Source organism: Indicator indicator, chromosome 2 (assembly GCF_027791375.1).
Source record: "Indicator indicator isolate 239-I01 chromosome 2, UM_Iind_1.1, whole genome shotgun sequence".
NCBI lineage: Eukaryota > Metazoa > Chordata > Aves > Piciformes > Indicatoridae > Indicator > Indicator indicator.
In genome coordinates, this window is record NC_072011.1 from 52,194,521 (window position 1) to 52,219,386 (window position 24,866).

At 38.7% G+C, this 24,866-nt stretch overlaps 1 protein-coding gene across 5 annotated transcripts in view; it reads left to right on the top strand.

The window, feature by feature from the left end:
• RPS6KC1 (ribosomal protein S6 kinase C1) overlaps positions 1 to 24,866 on the top strand; it is a 94,766-nt gene that overhangs the window by 33,624 nt on the left and 36,276 nt on the right. For 4 of the 5 annotated variants that reach the window (XM_054394098.1, XM_054394104.1, XM_054394119.1 and 1 more), the window contains 2 exons: positions 8,842 to 8,960; positions 16,298 to 16,390. In XM_054394098.1, coding sequence (XP_054250073.1) covers positions 8,842 to 8,960; positions 16,298 to 16,390 — 212 coding nt within the window. The remainder of the gene's footprint in view (positions 1 to 8,841; positions 8,961 to 16,297; positions 16,391 to 24,866) is intronic. The other variant, XM_054394111.1, reaches the window with a different exon arrangement.

Below are 24,866 nucleotides of genomic sequence, written 5' to 3' on the forward strand. Positions count from 1 at the left end.
GTTACAGGGCTGCTTCTGTCCTTAAGTGGGAGAATTGAAGTCTCTGGGTGCAGAACAAAATGCTTCAGGCAGTGTAGGTGAATTGAGGGAAATCACTATCTGGAATAGAACTACTGCACAGATATGTTTAAGGGCATGATGCTGCATGGTAACCAGTGCTCTTGTTTCCCCCCTTGCAGCAGTTCTTGCATATACAGCTTTTCTCTTTTAACATCTTCCGATTCTCTTTTCCTATTTTCTTTCCCTCTTTTCCCTTTCAGTATCTTAAAATAGCCTCTATAGCTTCAGAGCTGCCTAGAAGGGCTAGTATAGGTTTGATCTCTACAGGGGCTGACACTGGCTCTTCTGTTTTAGAGATTTTAGTGATTGCTCATGGAAAGATACAGTTTCCCATAGTAATATAGAAAAGTACATACAAATTATATTTGACACATAGATATGAGTACTATTTGACCATGAGGATTAATGTATCTTGTAATTAGTTTTTCATCAGTCTTTTTTTCTTTCTTTTTTTTTTTAATTTGCTTAATTTTTCTGTAATACATTGTGCCTCAAACTGCAGCAACTTGTTCTTTCTTGAAGGGATAGGTGCCTGTGTCTTGGTTCCTTTTGGTCTGAAACAAGGAATATTTGTGGTTGCTCATTCTAATTTGGACTTGACCTTTTAGTAAAGATGGAAGAGTGCAGAGAACTTGGAAGATCTTCTCCTGCTTTTCTGTGGCAGTGGCCTGCATAACCTCTTTCCTTGTGCTGACTCTGTTCCTGTGGCACTGGTGTTGCAGAATTTGCTGTTGTTGTCACCATTTTGTTTCCTCATCTCTGCTAGGATGCCACTGCTTGTGCTTTTGTCTTGCAGTGCTCATAGGGTTGTTTTTTTCCCCCCCTCTCTTAGTTTTATAGGGAAGTTTTCAAGAATATTTCTTACATTGTGAAGTTTGGTAAAATACTTTGCAGTTGAAGACTACAGGTTTTAGCAGATGGATGGGAAGGTAATGTTTCCTCCCTGAAATGGTGGGTGCTACGTGACCATTTTGTTTTTTTCTGGGTAGTCACATTAGAGTTTCTCTATAAACAGATGTTTGTTGATTAGTGTTTCTGTAAAGTTATGTTTCTTATGGTCTCGACTGTTACTGACTCCTTTACTGGTCAGTCAAACACAGTTCACCCATGCCATTCTTCCGTGTAATCTTCTATGTAACCTTAGTACATACTGCAATTTTTCAGATTTTCTACAAGGTGCAGAATTTGTAACTTCACAAGAAGTGCAGATCTCTAAGTACCTCAGGCAACCTGCAATGAAGATGATGTATGATATATATATATAATAGTTATGAGTACACTAGAAAGTTGAAAGAGGAATTCTTAGATGTTCACTCTGACATGCATTTGTGCTTCAGCATGCAAGGTTTAACTTTTATGTGGCTTTTTTTTGTGGTTTCTAGAGTACAGTACTGTCATGAAGCTTCAAAAAACAAGAAAGAATCGTTCAGATAAACGCGGTGCATGTTAATAGATTTTACCTCTTGATATTAACAAACTAAAAAGGGTGGAAAAAAGATCACTTCAAACTCTTTTACCATAGTTGGTCTAGCTTTGATCTTATTTTTTAATATTTACAGGTCTTTTTCAGCTGCAGAATTTGGCCACCATCTCAAAAGAACTGTTCATTAATATAATATGTAGTATACTACAGATGATGAACTAACAGGCTTATTTCACAATTCCAAGCTGCTACCTGCTGTTAAAATCTATAGCATCTTCCCTTGATGCTGAAGTGTCCAGCTACTCCAGCACCTGCCAGATTTCACTTAAGTAATTGACAATTAAAGGTTGCCCACTCTTCTGTGAAAGTTGGTTAGAGACTTGTTCCAAAAATCAGCAGCTCTTCCCTTTCCTGAAATAAATTTTGGGGTTATAAAGCTATGTCCAAAGTGGTCACAAACCTGTGCTGGATTTTGGATTGCATTGTCACTTACGGTGTGCCTGAGCTTTTGTTTGGCTAATATGGACAAAGGAGTCCGCTTCACATGATGTAAGAAGTGTTTGCCCTAAGAAGAACAGAGGTCCTCTTGAACCAATTAGGCAAAAATAACAGCTGGGCTACCCACTAATAAGGAAGGTGCTGCTAAACCTCTTTTCATTGTGAGAAGAAATAAATCTTTTAAGGCTTACTCCCTTGCATTTTTATAGAGAGCAATTCTTTGAAAAATTCAGCAATCCAGCTGGGTGATATGTGCAGGAAGACTGTGAAGAAGATAAAGAAACTTGTAAAAATAAAAAATGGTATTATAGCTGTTAGATTTGGCAATTATAAATGTTTCATTGAAGATTTCAGTATTTAGAGAAAGTTTTACTGTTTAAATTGTTAAGAACATGGAGTTTGGGGTTAGCACAACAGGCAGTCTCCCACAAGTTCCTTGTAGCTTGTTCTACATGAGGACATTACATCCTGAAGCAAATCTCTTCTGATATCTTCTTTAAATAAAGGCAGCCCACATATATTTTTAGTAAGTCTGAAAGAAAAGCAGGAAGATTCAGAATATGGAGGTTACAGAGGATTGGGACAGAGAATGCTAACTTTTTACCCATACCTTTTCTGTGGAAATATCCACAGCCTGGTCAAGCAGCTAGTTAGATAGGGAATGCACTAATATTATCATGACAAATTGGCTCTTCCTAAGGAATCCCTCTAGTGCCTGGTAGGGTGTGATTTGAAGGTGGTCAGACACAAAGGAAGCAAGAAATATTTTGAATTGCTAGGTGGGTGCTATATACTGTGATTTACTGAATGTGCTGTATCATACATGTTAGTGGCAAATGATGCCTACAGCTATCTTTGTTACCATTCAGTAAGATATGCATCTTCCATAAATATCTTCATCCTGAATCTGTGGAGAAGAATAGTTAAGGATCAGGGCCAGTCTGACAACTTTTATGCATCTGAGGTGTGTTCTGGTAGTAGTACCTCAGGTTATTTTGGAGAAAAGGACAGATTTTTTTTGTCATGGTCCTTACTGCCCAGATTTTTTAGATTTCAGTGTATTACCTATAACCCCCTTTTAAAAGCTTTTTGCTATGAATTTCTCAACAGAAGTAATTTTCTTGTGTGGTAGGATTACAGAAGATTTGATGCCTGAATGAGCAGTTAAGTGAGCTGAACATTTAACACTCTAACACTTATTTAGCTCAAAGGTATGTACTTTTCTGAAGTGCTATGTGATGTGAGTAGAAGAATTCTGAATAGAAGATAAACAGAAATATTGCTAGTTTTTCAGATCTTACTGTTGTTTACCTACTCTGTGGAAATGCTGCTTCTTTCTGGTTTTCATTTGAGTGAGTGGACTATGGGGAAAACAAGCAGGCAAGTCACAGATGAGCTTGATGGCACAGTTATTCTGCTATTTGTGGTTTTCCTTTGTCAAATCCTCAAGATCATTTGAATGTTGTTAGGAGTGTCTGGCTTTGTAAATATATTGTAGCTGAGCTGTCCTTAAAAATTAAAGAACAAATTTTAAATCATTGGCTGCTGTCCTAATGTCCTGGCTACTGTTACTTTGGTCAGTGGGTGGCCTGGTCAGCCTTTCCAAAGCCAATTTTTATTTTAAGATATTTTTATTTCTTTGAAACAGGCAAAGCCTTTGGAAAATGAGGGAGCAGTCTGCTTGTGCTTGTGTAGATGAAGGCTTATATGTGCAACAAAGTAGCTGTAGAGTTTTTATATTCTGTTTGCAGTAATAGTAAACAGAGCATCTAAAATAACCACTTGCACATTGCAACAAACACATCATCATTTGCTTAAAAAGAGTTATAATTACAGTTGACGAAGCATGGACACCATAAAAAATGCATTAGTTTGGCTTGACACATTAATTACCTGTTTTTGCAGATGTTTTTATATATTGTTGTGTGAACAGTTTACAAAATAATTACAGGAAAGTCATATGGAAAATAAACTAAGTGGGTGGTTTCTCGCCGTAATATTTTCATTCATGTGAATCTGTGAAGCACAGCTGCTCTGTAGCAAATGCAGAGGGAGAGGGATGGGGAATCTTGAGGGGTTTTTATTCTAAGGTCTCTCTGATCAGCCTTGCTACACTTTTATATCTTGCTTTAGCACTGGAGTTTTTAAACGTGCAAAATGACATTACTGATTTAATCCCAGTGATCAGGAGGGGGGAGAAGCTTTGATCCTGATAAGATGAAATGTAAATCTTCTAGTATCTAGGAAAATAAATGAAAAATCAATATTATTTTAAGCAGGATGATCTTTTCTGAGCAGTTGTAAAGATTCATCAAAAGCTTTGACACAGTTTAAGCATTTCCTGTTTGCTGCCATTTAAAGAAAAACGCCTTTCAAGTTTAAATTATAATTAAAGAGAGATACCTCTTTAGATTATTGTGGGCTAATCACAGAATGGAAATAGGAGCTCAGCATGCTCACACAATGTTTAAATCAAAAGTTCTTAACTAGCAGTAAATTAGTTGGTTCTTTTTGAGCATAAATGTTTTGTGTAGCTAAACCCACTACCCATAGCAAAATATAATAGTTTTCAAAAACTATGCTGAAAGTCTGCCTCACAGCTTTAACACCAGTCGAATATAAGGATTTGATCTGCTACTGTTTTTAGTGATATTATGTGGTTTTACATGAAGATTCCTGTGACCTGAAATTTGTCAAAAATGCTGAAGATTTTTTTTTTTTGGTTTAATGAGGTCTTTGTTATTACTCATCACCTTCTCTTTTTAAAGGCTTTTAAAGCAACATATTTATTTAATTAATATCCCATATTTCTTTACAGATTTCTGTGAGATATTGGCTGTTTAGATGGGAATTTTTACTGGAAAGTAACTTTTTACATCTTCATGGTTAAACTAATGTTAAAAATAAAAAACAAAAGTGCCAAAATCTTGCTTCTATAAAACAGATTCTCAACATCCACCTGTTAAGGTATTCAGAGACTGAAGTGTTAATGATCTTAATCACAAACAAGATGCAAGAAGTTGTTTGTGAATCCACTCCCTCTTTTATGGCTGAAGATTCAAATAAGTAGACAGTTCACAAATGTTATTTAGCAAATTACTCAGGAAGGAAAAATAGAAGGAAAACAGAAATTAACGTCTTATGAAAGTAGGGACAACAAAGACAGCTCTGAGGGGACATCCTAGTTTGTTTGCTTTAATTACTGCAAAATTACTGAGGCGTTGAAAAAAAGGCAATAAACATCCAAACTAAATACACATAACTAACAATTAAGCAGTAAGCTTGACTTTTATTGTAGCCTTAGACAGTACCTTAGCAGTTTTTTAGCAGTCTGCTTGAAGGAAACTCTGGCTAAAGTTTATTGTGGCTGTGCAAATGATTTGTTTTCCCTGAGCGATTGTCGCTTTGTGCATCTAAGAGAATGTGGGCAATCACCAGTGGATCACTACAGGAAAGCTTTATGGTGCTGGAAGATGAAGAGTAGTGATGAGAGCAGGAGCGTTAGTCATGTTTTAAGAAAGTGGAACACACACTTGTGAAATACTGTGGATCTCTTCTCTTCTGATAAAGACAAAGCAAACAATTGTTTCTTTTTTTTTTTTTTTTTTTTTACTAGAGGGAAATAAGACTGGCAGTCTTGTCTAGGGGAATTTCACCAGGAGAGTCCCACCAAATGGAGGCTTGTATTAGAGATGCCGAACCTGGCACAAATCCCATTTGTCTTTAGAATGAGAGAAATGACTGAGAAATTGTTAGATATCCATAATACTGGATGTTGAAAATGCACTCAATTTCAAAGGTTTTTGCAGATCACAACTCTGTCTCTCTATCCAAGGAAGTAACAATCACTTTTCCTTCCTACTTGTGAGGTGCAGAATAAGATTTACAATGGATCACTTAGAGCAGAACTTGAAGTAGATTGTATGTTTCTTCTACTCATTCTTGGGATCCGTCTGACAGCATTGTGTATTAAGGTAGTTTGTACTCATAATGTGAAAGTGGTAGGAAGTCTTTATTTAATGACTGAGTCAAAATGACTAGTAGTAGACCATGGTAACAAAGTGGAAAAGACACTGTGCCACCTTCACACTCTGGTGATTGTTTATAGCAAGAGCAACAATTCATTTTCTCTTGCATGGGGTGGGGGGAAAGCAGCAGCTTTAAGAACCTACATGAACTTTCAGAAGAGACCTCATACTTAGCCTTTCATTGTTCTCTGCATTTCTATAAAGTGTTTTGGGAAATCTGAACAGCCAGACAACCTGCTCCTTCTCCTTTGTTAAGGAGCTGGTGTTAAAACTAGTCAAATCTGGATGACTGAAGGATCAGAGTGATTCCTCCTTCCCTGAGCTGCAGTAGAGATATGGCTGCAGCTTGCCCCTTTTGGATTCTATCAGTAAGAAAACTGAGTGCAAATTTCTTGTGTATGTGCACATGTATACTCTGTATGAATGTGGTTGTCCACAAACATATTGACACAGGCAGAAGGATATTGCCTTTTGTGCTGGGTTACACCCATCCTGGATGGGGCTGAAAGAACCCAGCCCCCAGGTGGACAAAAGAAACTTAATCCAGGGGGTCTTGGCTCCTCCCCTGCCGGGAGAACGGGGGTCCCCTGACTCGAAAGTGGTCTATTCCACTCCCCCTTCCTGTCCAGCAAGCCTATAAAAAGGGTGGACACGGTGCTGCTCGCTTCTTTTCTTGCTTCATCTGCTTGAAGGAACTCTTCTGCTGCCACTGCCTCCTGCACTGACCACGTGGCTGGGGCCTACTTTCTTCCAGCTGAATCCACTGACATCCAGGGGAATACAAGACCATCCAGGCTTGGTTTTGTATATTTTCCCATTTATCCTCATCCCTCACCTCTGTGAACCCTCCCTGTTACTGCTACATATATATATTTTTTTCTTTTTGTGAAAAGCAAACAAAAAACCAAACAAAAAACCCCCATACTTCTACTTCCAAACTGATTTCAGACTATTTCTTTCACGAATTTACTTCCCTTCTCTCCTACCCCCTTTTTCTCTTTCCTCTCTCTCCACCTTGCTGTTATCATTTGAGCTCCTGAACTCCAGTTAGAGCTCAAACCACCACACCTTTACAGCCACTTACACAGGCCACAGGAAGTGTGAACAGCCCAGCCTCTCTTGAACTGTTGCTAATCAGGGAGAGACCCACTGTTCGCATCTCTCTGATAGCTAGCCCTGAGGTCCATGGTCTAGCTCACAAACATTCTTACCTGACTTGCTTGCTTATATGGCATGAAGTTTGGTGTATCTTATCCACAGAGAAAATAATGAGCATACTAATGCAGAAAATAGTGAGGAACAGAGTTTCATAAGAAGGTAAGGCAGACAAATACAGGGCTCAGTCAGACAAGCTTACTGACCAGGAGCCTGCATAAACACAACTGACCCATGCAATTCCTACCTGTTGGTTTCTTATACTTGACCCCTTTCTCTGCCTTGACCTCTCCCTTTCCTTATCTTTAGTATCTCATAATGTCTTGCATGTTGCCAGAATCCCCGCCATGAAAACCCTCAGTAAGTATTGCATGCAGCATTTACACAGTAAGTTCTCCCTCGGGCATTCCATAATAAGTTTGCTCTTTTTTTATGAGACTCATTCTTGATAACTCACAATAATATATATATATATATTTTCTTTTCCATCAGTTACCAGGTTTCTGGTTAAACTTCTTCAAGATTACGTTCAGAGGTTCCTTTCATAGCCCATTGATCAGTGCTGTATGAGTTCTAGTCTTCATTATCATCTTTGTTATCTGCTGTTGGGTTTTGTGTATTTGTCTGTTTAATTTATTACCTCTCCTGTTCCTTTCCTTATCTTTCATGTTGAGTACCTGTTAGGCAGATATCCTTGCAGTTCCTTGCCCTTTTTGAACATCAGTTTGTGAGAGGTGCTGGCTTACACCTGTCAGCACAGGAGCTTGTCACGGCTAAGGGTATGTTTCTGCAAGTTTTGGATGGCCTCATTTAGGGCTTGAAGAGACTGTCAGGGCCACATGAAGACTCTGCTATTGTTTGGACATCTTCTGAGACATTGTCTCTTAACTACTTTTCAGCATAGTAATCTTAATTCTCTGCTATATCAGTTGAGGCTCGCAGTCTTTTTGCTTGGCAGTTGACTGGTTGGGTGTTGTTATGACAAACTGAGTCTGTTGTAAAAATGATGTGAATGCTTAAACATGAACTAGGTTTTAGAATCGATACGGAATTGGTGTGGTTATCGTGGGATTCTCACCTTTTGCAAGAGTTTGGGTAAATTAGATGTAACACGGTAGTGGTTCAGCTATCTGGGAAGTGAAGTGATTGGGTCAAGTGCTTCTTCCTTTATTCCTGTGTCACCCCAAACCAACAGGCAAGGAGCAGGTAGCTGCGAACAAGAGTTCTTGGCATGTTTCATGTTGTCTTCTGGCTGCTAGTAGCTAGCACTACTGTCTTTCTTTTATACTTAGGAAACCTGGCTTTATCAATGTGAGGAATCAAACGAGTTTCTTTGTTGTTTTGTTGTAAATGTCATACTGTGTCTTCCATTATTGAGGGACGTACAGGGTTTTTTGCGAGTACATTTGGATCAGTGATTTGTTTCAGTTAATAATCATAGAATGATTAAGTTCTTACTTAATGTTACCGTAGGAACATATATCAGATCACAGAAAAATGAGGTAAGCCTTTTTATTGTTATTTTTGTAGAACTCTGAGATTACAGTTCTTGCCTTTTATAAGCGGCATATCTGTAGGTTTGGTTGTGAATAACCCAAATGAAATTAAAAAAAAGTAGAATCAGAGCACTCATGTGCTTTGATTACTTAGTACTGCACTTTCTTTTTTCCCATTGAGGTGAATCAAGTCCAACTCGTCGAGAAGCTGTGAAAAGGAAGACTGAAGAATACCTTATGCGTGCTGAAAAAATTTCCAATCTCTACCATAAATCCTCTGAAGATGCCTCTGTTTCTGTGGTAGGCTTTAATTTCTTTTTTTCCTGAACCATAATTGAGTATAGTTATATTGTCCCGTCTTTTAGCAAAACATATTTGAGCTAGATGTTCAAAAACTGTCTAAAATTTCTGGTTTTATATTTCCGTTGCCATTCTTTCCTGATTCTTGTTGGTTGCATTTCACATCATTAATGAAGACTGCTTGATTTAATACAGGCCTGTTGTTTTCACATGCATTTTTTCTACATACAGTTTGTGATGGAATATGCGTTTAGTAATTCCATAAAAGGTAAAGCAAAAAAACTTACCAGAATGTAAGATTTCTTTTGACTTCTGCACGAGAATATTGCTTGGTCTTGTAGGCAGTGAGAAGGCTGTTGGTTTCTTCAGCCTAGCATATAATGGTGTATCAGAAGTCAGTCAAGCATGTGGGAGGGGAATGAGATGAATTTCACACAAAAGAAGTACTTGAACAAGGGTTCTTCTTGATCCCTTCAAATGTCTCTCTTGGGTAAGCCTGAGTGATCACCTGCTTCTTGATTTTTTTTTTGAGGAGTTTCTGCAGAAACTTTCACATTCTTAAGCAGAAACACCCTTATCTGTACTTGTACAAAAGATAAACAAAGTTTGTTCCAAGATACCTTCACTAAATTTCAACTTTGCCCTTCCCTAAACAGTTACTTCTTCTTTAGACTTCTACTGCAGTCATGCTAAACTGTGATTGTCGATGGCCACCCTGCTGTGGTAAATATAAAAGTTACCAACTTCTTGTCTCTCTCCTTATATGTCAAATGAGGGCAAAGGGAGCAGAAGATTATTACTTCTTATTTTGCACAGACGCATTTTGAAGGATAAGCTTTTATATGTTGAGAGCCCGAAAGTGGAATTTTGAAGATGTTCCAAATGAAATATATTTTGTGAAACTTGGCGTCTTGCTGCTGCTATGAATTGTACTTTGAACTATTTAGTATTTTGGACTGATATGAACTCCTACTAGGTAGTCTTTCTTTAGGTCAAACATCCCTGAAAATGGAGAAGGATCTATATTAAATGAAAACCTCAGTGTGTTTGGAAACCACAGAACAAGAAAAGAAACAAACCATGAACAGCCTATTTTTGCCCTTTTACAAGATTAAAAACTAATAGTGGTTGGGAAGAAGGAAGAAATAGGTTGCATTTTTGTATGTGAGCTTGAGAGGTAAAGTATTTCCTCTTTTATGCTGTATTGAATAAGGCACATGCCTTCTTTCCAGATCCATAGGAAAGCAGGATTAATTGGGATAAGACAAGGAAAAAAAAGTAATCTAAAAATGGTGAGAATAGAAAACCATTCTGTGTTGAAAAGTTAGGGCAAATTTGACTTCATAAAAGTAAAATGTTGCACATAGCTTATTTTCATTTTTACAAAGAAAGCTGAGTTTCCATGATTTGGGTTTGTTTTGACTATGTCTCTATGTGTATTTTAATATCCTTTATTTGCTACTGTCCATAAAGCATTGAAACTTACTTGCATCAAGGGCAGGTGGTGCTTATGGGTCATGATGGTTGTGATGAAGAGCAGCTTGTCTCCTACTTAATGGCTGAAAGCTGAACGGGAGAAGGACTGGCCTCAAAAAGTTACAGTGAGGGTAGTGATAGGATCCACTGAAAAATTGGCATGCTCTGTGCTTGGATTTGGTATCTGAAGTGAGGAATGTGACACTGTGTGTTGGCTCCTGAGCAGACCTTAGTTACTGCTGTCCTGTTTACTGCCCAAGATAGCTTATATTGAATTATTCCACCCCACAAAAACAGTGATAAGTGCACTGAAGTAACCTGCATCTATATACTGTGATTCCTGGGAGATGCAAGTGGAAACATGCAGATACTTTGTCCTTCTCCTAAGGAAATTGTTTAGAGTGTACCAGGTTAGTGTGTATGCCTCCTTGCACTCTGACTTTGCACCAGCTTGATGTTTCTCTGCTAGTTACATGTCATTGGACATGATGGAGTGAGGCTGGTCTGTTAACACCAGAACCTCCTGCTGCTGTAGGTCATGCTGATGCTTTAACAGGATATGTATGTTTAAATAATACTGTACAATACCTTCTTTGCTCACATGCATCTGTAAAGAGCTCTCTCATTGACTCTTCTGTGGTAGAGGGATACTGAAGTCTTTGAGAAGGGCTACACACATAGGAAGCCTTTTTTAAAAGCATGACCAAGTGCTGCTACACCTGGTAGCACAGCACAGTTTGGACCATACAACTGGCACTGGTTTGCAAGAAAATGATGAATGAATACTATACCCTAGCAAGACCTGTGCCTCTATTACAGAGTGTGGTTTTGCGATAGGAAGCATGGTTCAGTTCAGGGAACTTCATGGTCAGTAAGGGTGTTGAGGTTGCTTGCACCTTGGAGGAAGTGGTCTGACTAGTAAGCAAGCATGAGTGCTTAAGGCAGCATGTTATTACTCATGACCTGGCGTTACAAGGCAGAACTCTTTTGTCACACAAGTCTTTGTGTTTCATGTTGTGCCCTCACAAGGAACAACCACAGTGATCATCAAATTAGACTCATCTGTCATTCTTAGACATTTTACTACTTTTTCATCCACCGGGTCAGCAAAATGTCTAGAAAGGCAAGAGAGAAGCTCGGAAGTGCAGGTTCAATATTGTCCTGCACCCACTGAGCCTCTCATATATCCAAAAACCCTGGGTTGCCAGCTATGCTGCTATGTGCAGCAGTCGCAAGCCTCCAACACACCCCAAGCCACCTGTTTGCCATCTGACACCCAAGTGAAGGTTAGGCATGGTGGCATTTTTTTCTGGGGGCCTGGGGCAGAAAGGAGTGAGACAGGCCCTTGTCTTTTCTGAGTCCAGATTTCCCTAGAGGGAAAAGCCTGGCATTTCAGAGGTAAGAAGCAAAAATTATCTTTGATGTCCTGGAAACCAAATAACAAAAGAACAATAGTAGTTTGTTAATTTTTTTGCCTCAGCAAAAAGCCAACAGTGTAGCCCTCAAGGATAGCATACTTCACAACCACCTTGCTGCTGGCAAGTCTGAGCAATGAAGAGAAGAGCATAAGTGGAGGTGTTTGGAGAACCCTTGGCACTGTTAAAAAAAGATTATGGACAGAGGGCTTAAGGATGGATAGAAGATTTGTCAATAGAGGCACAGGGAACTGATGCTACTGTGACCGACCATGAACTGGGAACTTAATTGACAGGGACTTGTAAACATTGAGAAAAGTGTTGCTGTGACTGTAGGAGATGTGGAGACTGCTTCTGGAGGTTATAAACAGGCATGTAGACATTCTGGAAATACAAGCTGCAGCAAATGCTGTCCTTCTCTTCCTCCTTTGGCACAGCATGGCAGTCTCAAGGGGCTTCTCGATGACAAACTCTCAGCAGCAGGCCATTTTGCAGGTTCTTAAGCTGTAATTTCTCTTCTGCTCCTTTATAAGTAGCACCTCTGGGGAGCCACCTCCAAGCCTGCCTGGAAGCTGCAGGAGCAGCCTTTCAGTCACACTGGACTGACCATCAGAAAGCTGCAGTGTTCTGTAGCTGTCATCTGTAAGGCTGAGCACAGCTGTGGATCTATTTTAACTTTGTTGGTATTCTTATAATGCCTTTTTTTTTTCACTCTTTGAAATTATTTCTGATTCTACCTGCACTTTTTTTTTTTATATTCAGAATTGTGTCTTTTAGTGCCATTATAAAAACTGTGGTCTTTTAAAAGGTCAATTTTTTTTTTATTTTCAAAGCAATTTAGTAACGAGGTACATGCAAGCCTGATGCCCAAACAGGAAGAGCAGTCCTTCATTCTTTGGGCTTTTCATAAGACAGCTTACTTCCTAAAATTCTTATGAAATGTGAGTGTAAATTACATGAAATATAAAGAAAATGCACTGCTGTAGTTCTGTGAGATGTAAATTTGACATGAAATAAGAAATTTGCTCTCAAGGCTTCGAAGATCACGTCCAAGATGTGTCCCAGCATCAGGAAAGATACAGTTCCCAACTGGTGATCATTGGGAGCCTTCTGAAGTAGACCGCAGCTGTGTTTGGTTCAGAGGCATGCAGAGATGCGACATGTTTTTCTCCTGGTGTGTTGTGAGGAAGGGACCAGGATTTTCTGCATGACCAGGTGAACTGGGAGATCTTTCACATCTGTGGTGTGGAGGTTCACATCCCAGGCCAGCTGTATCTGCTTCAAAACAAGATATCTTGCTGCAATTGAGTACCTGGTCATCCTACAGTTGATAGGGACTGAAGTCATCGGATACAGGCCTCTGGATAGTGAGGAGGGATCACATTTTGATGTGCAACTCTGCACTGGTGATAATGAAAGTGCTCTTTATTAGTCCTGGTCAAAGGTAGCAGTATCAGCAGTACAATAATTTCCGTCAAATGATGTTTGAATCACTGGGCTATGGCTATGAGAGGCTCTTCCTCACGTTTGGCTGTGTTCTACTTTTTTTTTCCCCCCTGCTCTTCTAACCACTGTCAGTGATTCTGAGGCAAGAACTATTGCCATATTTCTTTGTATAGCTTGCAAAATTAGAATCTTCTGAAGGCAAGTGATGGTCACAAGCTGCTGAGTCTGTGCTGAGGCCAGCATCACAATCAGTATCATCTTTTCATACTTGAACTTAGAACAGCCAAAAGGTAGTGGTGGGAAGGGAGCTGGTAAGTCAGGTAACTTCAGCTGTGCAAATCAGAATGTAATCTGGAAATGGTTCTGAAACATACAGATCCCTAATCACAGGAGAGAAAGTCTTGGGATACCTGAATAGTGTGCTGAGTGTTTGGACAGTCAGAGTTAGCCTGCTACTTGCTTTAGAATATAAATGGCTTGTTTCTAAAGTCAAATGGAGCTTTTGACTTTTTATTACCCTCCTTCCTGTATTTGTTTTTATTTTTTCTTTCCTCTATTTTTAATGAGAGCTCTGCTTTCTAGTTGTTTTTTCTTACTGCTGGCTAGATGCTGAGCCTGGATTTTTACTCTATCCAGAGGAGCAGGCAGCTTCATAGAATGCTTAATTGCTGTAGTTCTGGGAATTGGGTATTCAGAGTTTGCTTCACAACAGAATGCGATGCTTACCCATCATTGAGCTCTCCTGTTAGACTTTGCAACAGTGAAACTGAAGTACTATAAAGAGTAAAAAATAATCTGAAAGAGATAAAAATGGAGAAGCTACTGGGAGATGTGAAAATGTGGATATGATTGTAAATTGTTTTAAGGTAAAAAGTGACTGTAAAGTGCATATACGAAATCCAGTGTGTGTACATAGCATTACTGATTGTGCCCTGATTGGTGGTATTTTAGAGAAGGACCCAAAGATATGTGCTGCTTTTTTTGGCTCTTCAGATGTGATGGGTGCAGAAATCTGATTCTCTAGCATTATTAGCTAAGTTCTGTATTACTAAGTGCTGTAGAGATCTATGAACTTAATTCATGCCTGAAATACTATGCATAAGAGAATTTTATAAGCTTGATTATTAAGAAAATGGTTATAAAGCATGCAGATAGAAGTGGAAATCTTTTATAATAGTTTAGAGGATTTGGAAATACTCTTTCATTAAATGTGTTCCTTATAATACTTTTGAAATCTTGAATGAATAAACTGTATTAGCACAACTCTGTTTCAAAGCAAATACTTCATTATTGCAGAAGTACTGCACACTCAAAATACAACCCAACAAAAGAGCTCCTTTGGCCTTCCAATAGCTTGCTAGAATGCGGAATCTAAATTAGGTTTAGAGAAAAAAAAATTAATGTCGAGTTTTTTTCTTCTTCATGCTAAAACCTATAGTAATTTTATAGAATATGGGGTGTTTCTCTTAACCACTGTTTGTACCTTTGCTTGGCAGGGTCTACATGACAAAACAATTATAAGACTCAGACAAAATAAATAAAGTAATAGACTCTTTTAAATATCAGGCCCAGTAGGTGAACATAAAGGAAAAGTGCACTTTTCTCATGCTTTTTGACTATGTGTTTATGATCCTTTCTTTTGAGTTTTACAGGCAGTGGTTAAAGAGGTGTTGATTTTTGGGAAAGAATTTGGAAGGTGAGAAGGTCGTTGACTGGCAGCGTGAAGGGGAACCAATTTTTGGGAGGGCTTCAAGGAGGTGCTCTGGCCTTTGGGAATAGCACAGTAAAGATGCTGAAGGCAAAACACAAGTGGAAGGAACGAAGGAAATTACCTAGTTCAAAATCTTCAGTTTTTCTGGAAGTTTCTGCTCATAAGGGAAAATGTCTTGATTTCACCTGATACTGAAACATTTAATCCACATCATAATTGCTTACCAGCAGTTTTCCTTTGTGATGTATTTGCTAAATATTGCTTCAGAATGCTGACAAATTAGATAAATGGCTTTTTCCTCTTAGCCTAAAAAATAAGGAGTTTCACCTTCCTCTACCTTTGTGCAACAGAAGTGTATTTGAGGAGGCCGGGTTATGCTTAAAAAGAGTTTGATGTTCAACAGCTCTGCAAATAAATTTACTTTATTTGTGAAGAGATCCATGTCTGTGGTTTTAGTGGAAGCTGCATGTAGAATTTGTGGAGAAAGATCTAATGAATTCTCTCAGCTGGCTACTGGAAAGTTCCGAAAATGTTTGTTAAGGTGCCAGATGTGTATGTGGTGCTTAAGAGGTTGATCTTTGTCCCAGAAGACTTTCACTTGAAACATCGTTCCCTTCTCTGACACATGAGCTTTGAGTTTGCCCTGAGAAACTACAAAAGGTGGCAGGGATGACAAGAAGCTATGCATATTAACTACTTGAATAGTTAGTGTTAATTTCTGGATTAATGATACATAGCTGCCACCTTTTTCTAAGGCAGTTTCAGGAATCATTCTGTTGTGTGCCATTTTAGAAGGATTTCATAAAGTTAAACAGAGAGCAAGGGAGCCTGGTTTATAGTCCTGTTTTTTACGTTCTTCAGACTTACAAAGATTCTTTTATGCTTTCTCCTCCTTAGTGATGTTTGAATTATTTTATGTCCAGAGTACCTGTAAGGCTTTGATAGATTATTGTGATGGTCTAAGAACTGAGTAATTGATTACCAGATTCCATTAAGCCTAGAAAGTATGAAAATTCAATATTTTTTCTTTTAAAAAATTTTGTTACCAATTTTCTCTTGATTTTTATTTACTTGCAAGTGTTTTTGTGGTGGTGTTGTGTTTTGGTTTTTTTTTTCTTTGGTTTGTTTCCCCCCCCCAACTAAGGACAAACAGAAAACTTCTCCTTTCATCTTCGCTCTCTCTGATTTATGATAAATTTAGTTTCCTTCAGCCTGGCATTTGCTTCAGCAGGCAGTCTTCCTTCAAGTACCACCCTGATTGATGTATAATCTTTGATATCTTCCATTAGCCTCCAGGATCACTAAGTTCAAGGCCCTCTTGGAACCTAAGGAGCCCTGCCGAGGAACTGAAGGCCTTCAGAGTCCTTGGGGTGATTGACAAGGTAATTCTTCAGTGTCTCTTCAAGAGTTCAGTCATAAATCGACTGCATGCTGACATTTTGTCTTTGAAGCTGTGGATCTTAAGGATATGAAACAAAAGCAGAAAATGACTCAAATACATCTGCACTTTAAAACAACAAAAGTAGAAGAAAAAAGGCTTTTATCTAAGCAATTCCTGTAAGGTCATGCAAAATATATTTGAGCTAAAGGATAAGGTACATGTTTGGTAGCATTCAATAGAATAAGGCCTGTTTTTGAGAAATGAAGTCGTAATTACAGTAGTGGGGTAAGGATGAGTAGAATAATCTGGTGGATATTTAAAATACAGAAGGGTAGAAATTCTGACTATCGAACTGTCACTTGAAGTGGGGGCTGGGGCGGGGGGCACACGACTGTTCACCTTCCCTGAGAATTTGGAATTGAAGTTCCCCACCAAGGCAGAGATTCAGTAATGAAGCCAAGCTTTTTTTTCTTTTTTTATTATTCATGCAAATAATATCTTCCAAAATCCCAGGGTAACACTCCTCTGTAAACAGTAAAGAACCATATGGATTTTTTGCAAGTGTAATTAAGAGACTGGAAGAATTGCTGCATTGTTTTGATAATGCTGATTAGTTATCACCTTACCAAATACTTTTAAGATGATGTATTATTCAGCAACGTGGCGGTGGCTAATGCAGACAGTAAAGGCTCATTTCCTTTTTGCTGTGCCAGTTCCCTTGTGCCTTTTGATAGTTCTTTATGTAGTTCCTGGATTGTGCATGATGTACTGATGCGTGGTCAATTTATGCATTTCTTACATGAATCAGAAAACCTATAGCTAGTCTCTTAGGGTCTGTATGTCTCTGTTTCTTTTTCTTGTTGTTCTGAACCTAGCTATGGGGAATGATTTTTGGTTTTCTTTGCCTGCTTTGTTGTAATTATGTGCATAAGTTGATAACTTCTCCTCAGAGGGCTATATACGTTAGGTTTTATGGTTGGTTTTATAGCATACTAGGTTTTCTCAGCTCTGACTTCATATTCATTGTATATTCTTCCCTCAGTTGTAAGTATGGAATTTAGCCTGTGTTCCATGCTGTATATGCATCAGAGAGACAAGCTGGAAAGATCACCTATCTATCACACTAACTAAATTAGTATCCACTAAATGAAGATAGTAGGCATGGACTTCGTGCATTAGTCTGACAGTGTGAAGCTACAGAAGTGTTGGATGTGAACCAAGAACAGCCTTTTTTTTTTTTTTGTGTGTGTGTGTGTATAAGATTAATGAACGATGACTGGAGAAGATGTTTGGTGGGAATGAAGCTCTCTTGGTGGTGTCAGATCTCCTAGATCTCTCTGGGCACAGCTCTGCTAGATGTCCCAGAAGAGAGATGAATGTGTCCAGATCTTTGAGGCTGAGCTGAGAAGAATCAGGGCTCTAGTAATGACAAAAATATAGGGTCTTAGTGTTGGAGATGTGCATGAAGAGTAACAGCCCTGTGTGTACAGCTGGCATACTCGTGTAAATGATTTAGAGTTAATGTTTAATTATTTTATGAAAAAGTGAGCAGTATTATTCCAGGTGTCTTTTAACTCTACATATCTGCTTCCAGATCCTTCTTATTATGAACTTAATTTTATTCTGTGTGCTATTTTCATGTAGTTTTAAGTCTTCATAAAATTGTAAGGCAAATGAAAAGCTGCTCTAAGCCCAGTGTTCAGAGATAAATGCATGTGAATATGAAGAAGTGTGCACACACATCTGTGTGCTGGAGATTGTGCCTCTGCTTTTGGGTTGTAGCACTGTCTTGCTTCCTTCCTCACCATCACTGTTCTTGGCCACCTTCTCTGCTTGGATATGCCCCACGGAAGTTGTGGAGTATCCTTCTCTGGAAACAGTAAAATCCAAATAGATGTGTAAGTATCCTTGCTGGAGCCAAGTGGATGACATAGTGTGTGTGTTCTTGAAAATGGATTCTGATGTTCAGGGCCAATGTTGAAGATGCCATACTTTGGGTACAAGTCTGTAACACACTCAGCATCACCCAGAGTTTTGCCTGAAAATAGTCTTCTCCTATTCTAACCCTGAGGTATCTGCTTTGTTTGCAGCAGAAAATGGATGTGTGAATAGCAGTGTGCCACCAGCATTTTTTAATTGCTGTCTGGCCTGATCCTCTAGAAGACTTGTTTAAACACACTGACTTAAAAATGGTGATGATTGGTTTGCAGACTTGTTCTCCCACTGCTGTGTGAAGCCCAGAGTGGTGTCTGCTGACTGCAGTGCTGCCTCGAGAAAACCAGCTGTTAACCTGCACTCCATCAAATGCTGAAAGGTTCAGTGCTTTCCCTTAGAGTAATATCAGTCTTTGTTCTTCTTTTGAAGCCCCTTGAAGTGTTTTGAATTGGCTTCGTTTTCACAGATAGAATGCTTGTTGCTACCTGAAACTGAGTTTTTCAAACTATTTTAGCCTAAGCAGTAAATGATTAGACATTTAATTTGTCTCATTTATTCCCAGTGTCCCATCTTTCCCTCTGTCTGCCTTTTCCATCTTCCTTGTCACTCAAATAATTTTTGCTGTGTTGACCCTTTTCTGCTGAATATGAAAGATCTTAGCATTATTAAACTCATTAAAGTACTGTGAGAATTCACAGAATGACCATATCTCTGCCTTGCCTTGCATCCTTCTGCTTCTGCTGTCATTCAAAGGCTGTGGCACAAATCCAGCTCTTTCAGTAGGCCCTAGAGGATCTATGATTTGCTTGAGGAATCCAGATTTCTTCAATTCTACTGCTGCTTCTGTGTTTACTCACTTCGTGGTGTCAAAGGTTAACTAGGTGGTGTCTGCAGGTGTTCTTATGTGTTTATTATGGGAAGAGTCTGAGTAGATTTCTGACATTACTATTTCTGATTATAAAAGTTGCTTTTGTCCTGCAAATGTTATGGACTCTGAGGCATTACTAATTGGGCAGCAAAGCTCTTCTTAGTATAACCAGACTGGAAACAAGCTAATTTCTGAATGTTATATTCTTATATATAAGAGTACTGTTATTACTGACCAAGAATTATCAATTATTTTATCAGTTCATGTATCTTAAATCAAAAACATTTCTTATGGAGTAGTAAAGATTTTGCTTTTGAAATTTGCCTAATTAAAAATTAAGGTTGCATGTTCTGTGCTGAGTTTCTGCCCCAGGCAAATCTTTCCTTTGTAGCTACAACTGGCTCCTGAAGAAACAACTTTGGTATGGTGCTGCTGAATACCTTCAACAATGCTGTTTTGAACCAAATTTCTTATTATTTAAGCACATCTGTTATTATTCATTCAATTTAAAGATTCATCTTGGAGGCAGAGTGCATTAAATAATAACTGTGCCTCTGTAACCAATGACTGTCTTTTATGTCTCTTGTATCCCTTCCCCTAGTTCCCCATCAAGCCATATTTTCTATGTTGGCACTGTGACCAGTTCTTCTGCAGATGTCTGTAAGTTTGAGTTTGAGCTTGTTGTTCAATACACTGTTTGTTAAGCTTTATTATACAAGCTGAAGCCTTATAAAATAAAATACTCTGATCAGGGTTTTACTGAAATTATTTGTGAGTTTCTGGAGAAGATCCTAGAATTAAACAACTTTCTGAAGAGCTGAAAGCAATTCTGTTAATGCTGAGTATAGGTTATTTTTTGTGGCTGTTGTGCTATCGTGAGAAGTCATAACCCTAATGCTAGTACATTTTGCTAAACTGACCATAGAAATATGCAAAAGAACCACATCAGTATTATTAATTATTTAGAAAGTGTGATTATTACTTGTCTGCCTGATGAGTGGAAGTGCCAAAAAGCAGAGGTATAGAAAATATATATGTGAAGTTTGTATGGATAATCTGCAGACCCATAGTTGGATTCAAACAGATTATGATTAACTTTAGTGGAATTTAATCACAGGATAGGAGAAATTGGGCTCCTTTTATGTCAGTGTCTGTGCTGTGTGTGTTTGTTGTAAACTTAAATATTTGGCATTTTATTTTTGAGATGAGGTTAAAGACAGTTGCAGTTGTGAAATTTAATGGACCACAGCAGGTTTTTTCTGTCACATGGCTTTCAGGTGCACACTGCCAAACATCTATTTAGATCATTTTATGGATTTGAATGAGTGACTATATACACATAGAAGGTATGGGGAGGGCGGAAAAGAGCTGTAATAAACAGCATGATTGTGTACAGACATTCATTCTTGTTTCAGTATGATGCTTAGAAAGAGAAGCTGGTTGGAAATATTTTACAATGAATTCAACCAGCTAACAAATTTTCCTTAGCCAAACATGGCATAATGAAAAATGTCAGTGGCAAAAGCAGTTAAAAATCTTAAACCAAGTAATAATAGTAACTATTAATACAAATAAAGAAACTTCTAAGAGCTTGTTTCATGTTCTGAGTTTTAGTTTCTTGAGTTGCCAAGTCCTACAAAATCAAATCAACTACAGAGTTGAAGTCAAAACTGATTTCTTGGCTCACTACCTTCGTTTCCCTACCTCTACAGGATTATTCCTACACTACAGTCAGGTTTAAAACCACAGGTAACAAAGCTTGCTTTACTTCAAAATCTGATCGCTCTCTCTCAGCTAGAAATAGTCCTGTCCCTTTTTCCCTGCCCTCAAACACCTGCCTCTTGTTTTCCAAGTGGCATTTTCTGAGTCCTATGTTGCTGTAGCACTTAGTCTCTTAGTTTCATCTGACATAAAACAGTCCTAAGACGAGATAAAGCAGTGCAGATTTTCCCTTTCCTGTTATAAAACATGAATTAATTTATTAAATTTCCCAGTGCAGCCTGAACTGTATGTATCTTATGGGCTCCAGAAAGAAATTATTTTTAGAGGTATTTTCTTTTAAACTAAAATAATTTCAGTTTGTCTTCCTAAATAACTTACTGTGTAATTGGTGCCAGGCAATTACTCTGTGATGCTGAATGGCATTTTGTATTGTAAACTGTATTCTCAGTAAAACCTGCCAGATGTATTTCCTATGTTAATATTTCTGCTGTTTCACCATTTGCCAGTTATTGGCCAATTTTTAGTTTGTTGTAAGAACATAGACTTTGGTACCAGCCAAAAAAGTCAAATTTGAATATATGCTGTTTTCTTAGCATTTGCATTATTTAAAGCTTTGCCATTTGTCTTTTAAGTACACTTATTACAAGTCACAGAATATAGGAGTTGTAAATAATATAATGGTTTGAAAGGAGGAATAATTACAAACTGAAGAGAATGCATATTACACAGGCACAAGGATAAGCAATAATAGCATTTTTTAATATACATATTAGCTAAATGTAATCTCTTTTTTTAACAGAGGGAGACGAGTGAGAGTCTTGTGGGTGTAATCTGAAAAGTGACAAGAATAAATCTGTGTTAAATAGATTTTTTAATCCTGGTAGGCTTGACAGCCAGCACAGCTGAAGAGAGTGGAGGGAATTGCATATCTGCTTCTGTCTCGTCACTACAACAGTGCCTTGAGTGTGTCACCCAGCTGTGCACCAGCCTCTGCTAAGGTTTTCTTGCAGCCCCGAGTATTCATGCAAGGATCAGGTGACCAACTTGACTCATTCCTGGTGGAATGACTTTTTTCCAACTGGTGAGGTGAATGCAAGGAGAAGAATCCTAGGTGGTGATCTGATATATCTTTGAGCTTGCATAATGTTTGCTGTGGAATCTATCCTATGATAAATGTGCATTTGTGTAGGAGATAAGGACCAGAATAAATAGATGACTCACTAGTAGTATTGTTGCATTGTGTGTTTTCAGTGTAGAATGGCAGTTTAGTGAAAAAATGGAGCTGATTTTAAAGTAACCTTTTAGCTCTGGTGTGTCTTTAAAACTTTTCTGGTATCTAGTCCAGCAGTTAGAGATCCTATTCTGTATTCTTTGATCATGCACAAGCTATTTTTCATCTCATGTTAATGAACTTGAAAGCCACATTTTTGTAATCAAATGTGTTTTGCGGAGTTTATTTTGATCTGTGTTAAGACCTACTCAAGTAAAGAGAAAGCACAGGTATGTTCTGTGCCACATCCTGGGAGTGTGGAGACTGTTAAAAAAAGGCAGTATTAGATGTTGGGTGAAGGGAAAAGGAGGGGAAGAAAACCCAGAAAATAAGGGTAACTAGGGAAGCAAATGTCTGTAGTGTCACAGAGGACTGCGTTTATGTTAAAGCCACCCGCAGGAGAGCAGTGTGTTTAGAGCAGTCCTTAGTTCTTCCAGTGTTGTCCCCTGCAACCTTGGTTGGGTGATGAGAAGGGTGACTGATGGTTCACCATGTTCTTTTTTCCTGGTGACTTGCCTGTTGCCTGCCTCTGGGTTTGTGATTCCCCTTATGCTGACTTCTGCAGTATTCCTCCAGTCTCTTATCTCAGGGCTTTGATGCATATGTTCTGAAGGTGGCCACCGTGACTTTGGGTGGCAGCAGATGGTAAACCTTCAGGCAGCCACCGGCTATACTGGTGTTAAGTTGGAAACTTAACGTTTGATGAAGAATCAGTAGTGCATATGAAAGGACTTTTATGGCAGAAATATCTTTTAATTAAAATAAATTAGCATACTGAAACATTTGCTAATTTCTCTGCATTTGAAGAATCCTAAAATTAACTGCTTTCTTAAAGCTAGACTATGGTTATTTACTAGACAGGTTTTATTTTACTTTTGTCCAATTAATTGCACCTCCTATATTGAATTGAATTGAATTTATTTTCCACTAAGTTGTTGGATGCACTATAAATCTAATCTAAGAAGCTAATTTTTTTAAGTAGCTGCTGTCAGCATTAGAATTAACCCTTGACTTAGGGGAAAAAAAAATAATTTGCAAGTAGAAACTTCGCTTTGGCATCATGGAGGAGTGCTGCTGAGATGCTGCCTTGCAGTGCAGCTGGGTTCATTTGTTTTTTGGGACATGCCCGAGAGCTTGAGTACTTGTACAAAATAGGGTTGCCTGTGCTGCTGAAGACTCATATTTATGTTGTATATTTATTTGTAGCAATTACTATTTGCCTATCAGTGGATTTGGCCACATGGAGGTGATTGTCAATGCAGAAAAACAGGGAAAGGAGAAGTAAGCAACAGTGCCTTAAAAGCCAGCATGATGTGTAGACCTTGACTCTGCTCATACATTAGTATTACAAATAGGATTTTGCCTCGTCTCCTTTTGTGTCACAGTCTAGTTGCTCAGTGCCCAGGAATGCCCTGCTGTGCATTCTTCTCCCTCCCCTCCGAGACAGGATGCTGAATGTTACAGCTGACAGCTTATTGTTAGGAGGTATTAAATATTACAAGTTACACAGTAGTCATCATCAGTGAAACAGGTTCCATCAGCCTGTCTAAACTACGAGCAGCCTAGTCTAATGAAAGCGTCTCGGTTCATCTGCTTTGGAGAAGAACAGTGTTATGCCATAGGGAAATGCTATGTGGAATCCTGTTGTGTCCCATCATGCCATTAAAGCTGGAGACTTTTCATTTTGCATTTAAAAAATCTTAGAAAAAGAATTACTGAAGCAATCCCTTTTGCAATGGGAAAGAAGTGTGAAGGAGTGCAAACAGGAAAGACTTGTATAGCACCATTCTCTAGAAATTGCCTGTGAAGCGTGAGGTGAGGAGAATAAGTTGGCATTTGGGTTGATGGCAGGCTTACTGTTATATCCTTGTGCAAAAGCCTGGTAACATATCCAAGAGCTGTTCAACTTTTTCTGCACTGGATAAAAAGTCATGCGAATATACTTGTGACCATCTCTTTCCTGGTCTTATCCCTCCCTCAAATGTCAGGTTTCTGACAGCTATTTATTAATTGATGTAGTCATTTAATTATTTGGATGAATCTGGCTAAACCATCTCTTTGTGATATGCATGCAGGCTGCCTCCCTTAAAACAAGTTTTAGGTTTGATGGGCCTGCTTAAAATCTGCAGTCTGCCAGGGCCAGGTGGAGCATCACCAGGTGAATTTCCAAAGTTACCTTTATGGCTCTTCCTGGGTTTCTTGGAGTCCCTTTTGAGGTAAACAGCCTTGCAGAAAGATTGGTATTGAATCAGCAAAGAAATATTTTTTCCATGAAATGATGTGGAACTGTAGATCACAAAATCAACCAGGTTGGAAAAGACCTCTCAGAGATCAAGTACAACCTATTACCTAATACCTAACACCTCCTGACAACTAAACCATGGCTCCAAGTGCCACATCCAATCTTTTTTTTAACACCTCCAGGGATGGTGACTCCACCACCTGCCTGGGCAGCCCATTCCACTGGCCAATTACTCTTTCTGTGAAGAACTTTATCCTTACCTTGAGCCTAAACTTCCCCTGGTGCAGCTTGAGACTGTGTCCTCTTGTTCTGCCACCTGGGAGAAGAGACCAACCCCCACCTGTCTACAATCTCCTTTCAGGTAGTTGTAGAGAGCAATGAGGTCTCCCCTGAACCTCCTCTTCTCCAGGCTAAACAATCCCAGCTCCCTCAACAGCACT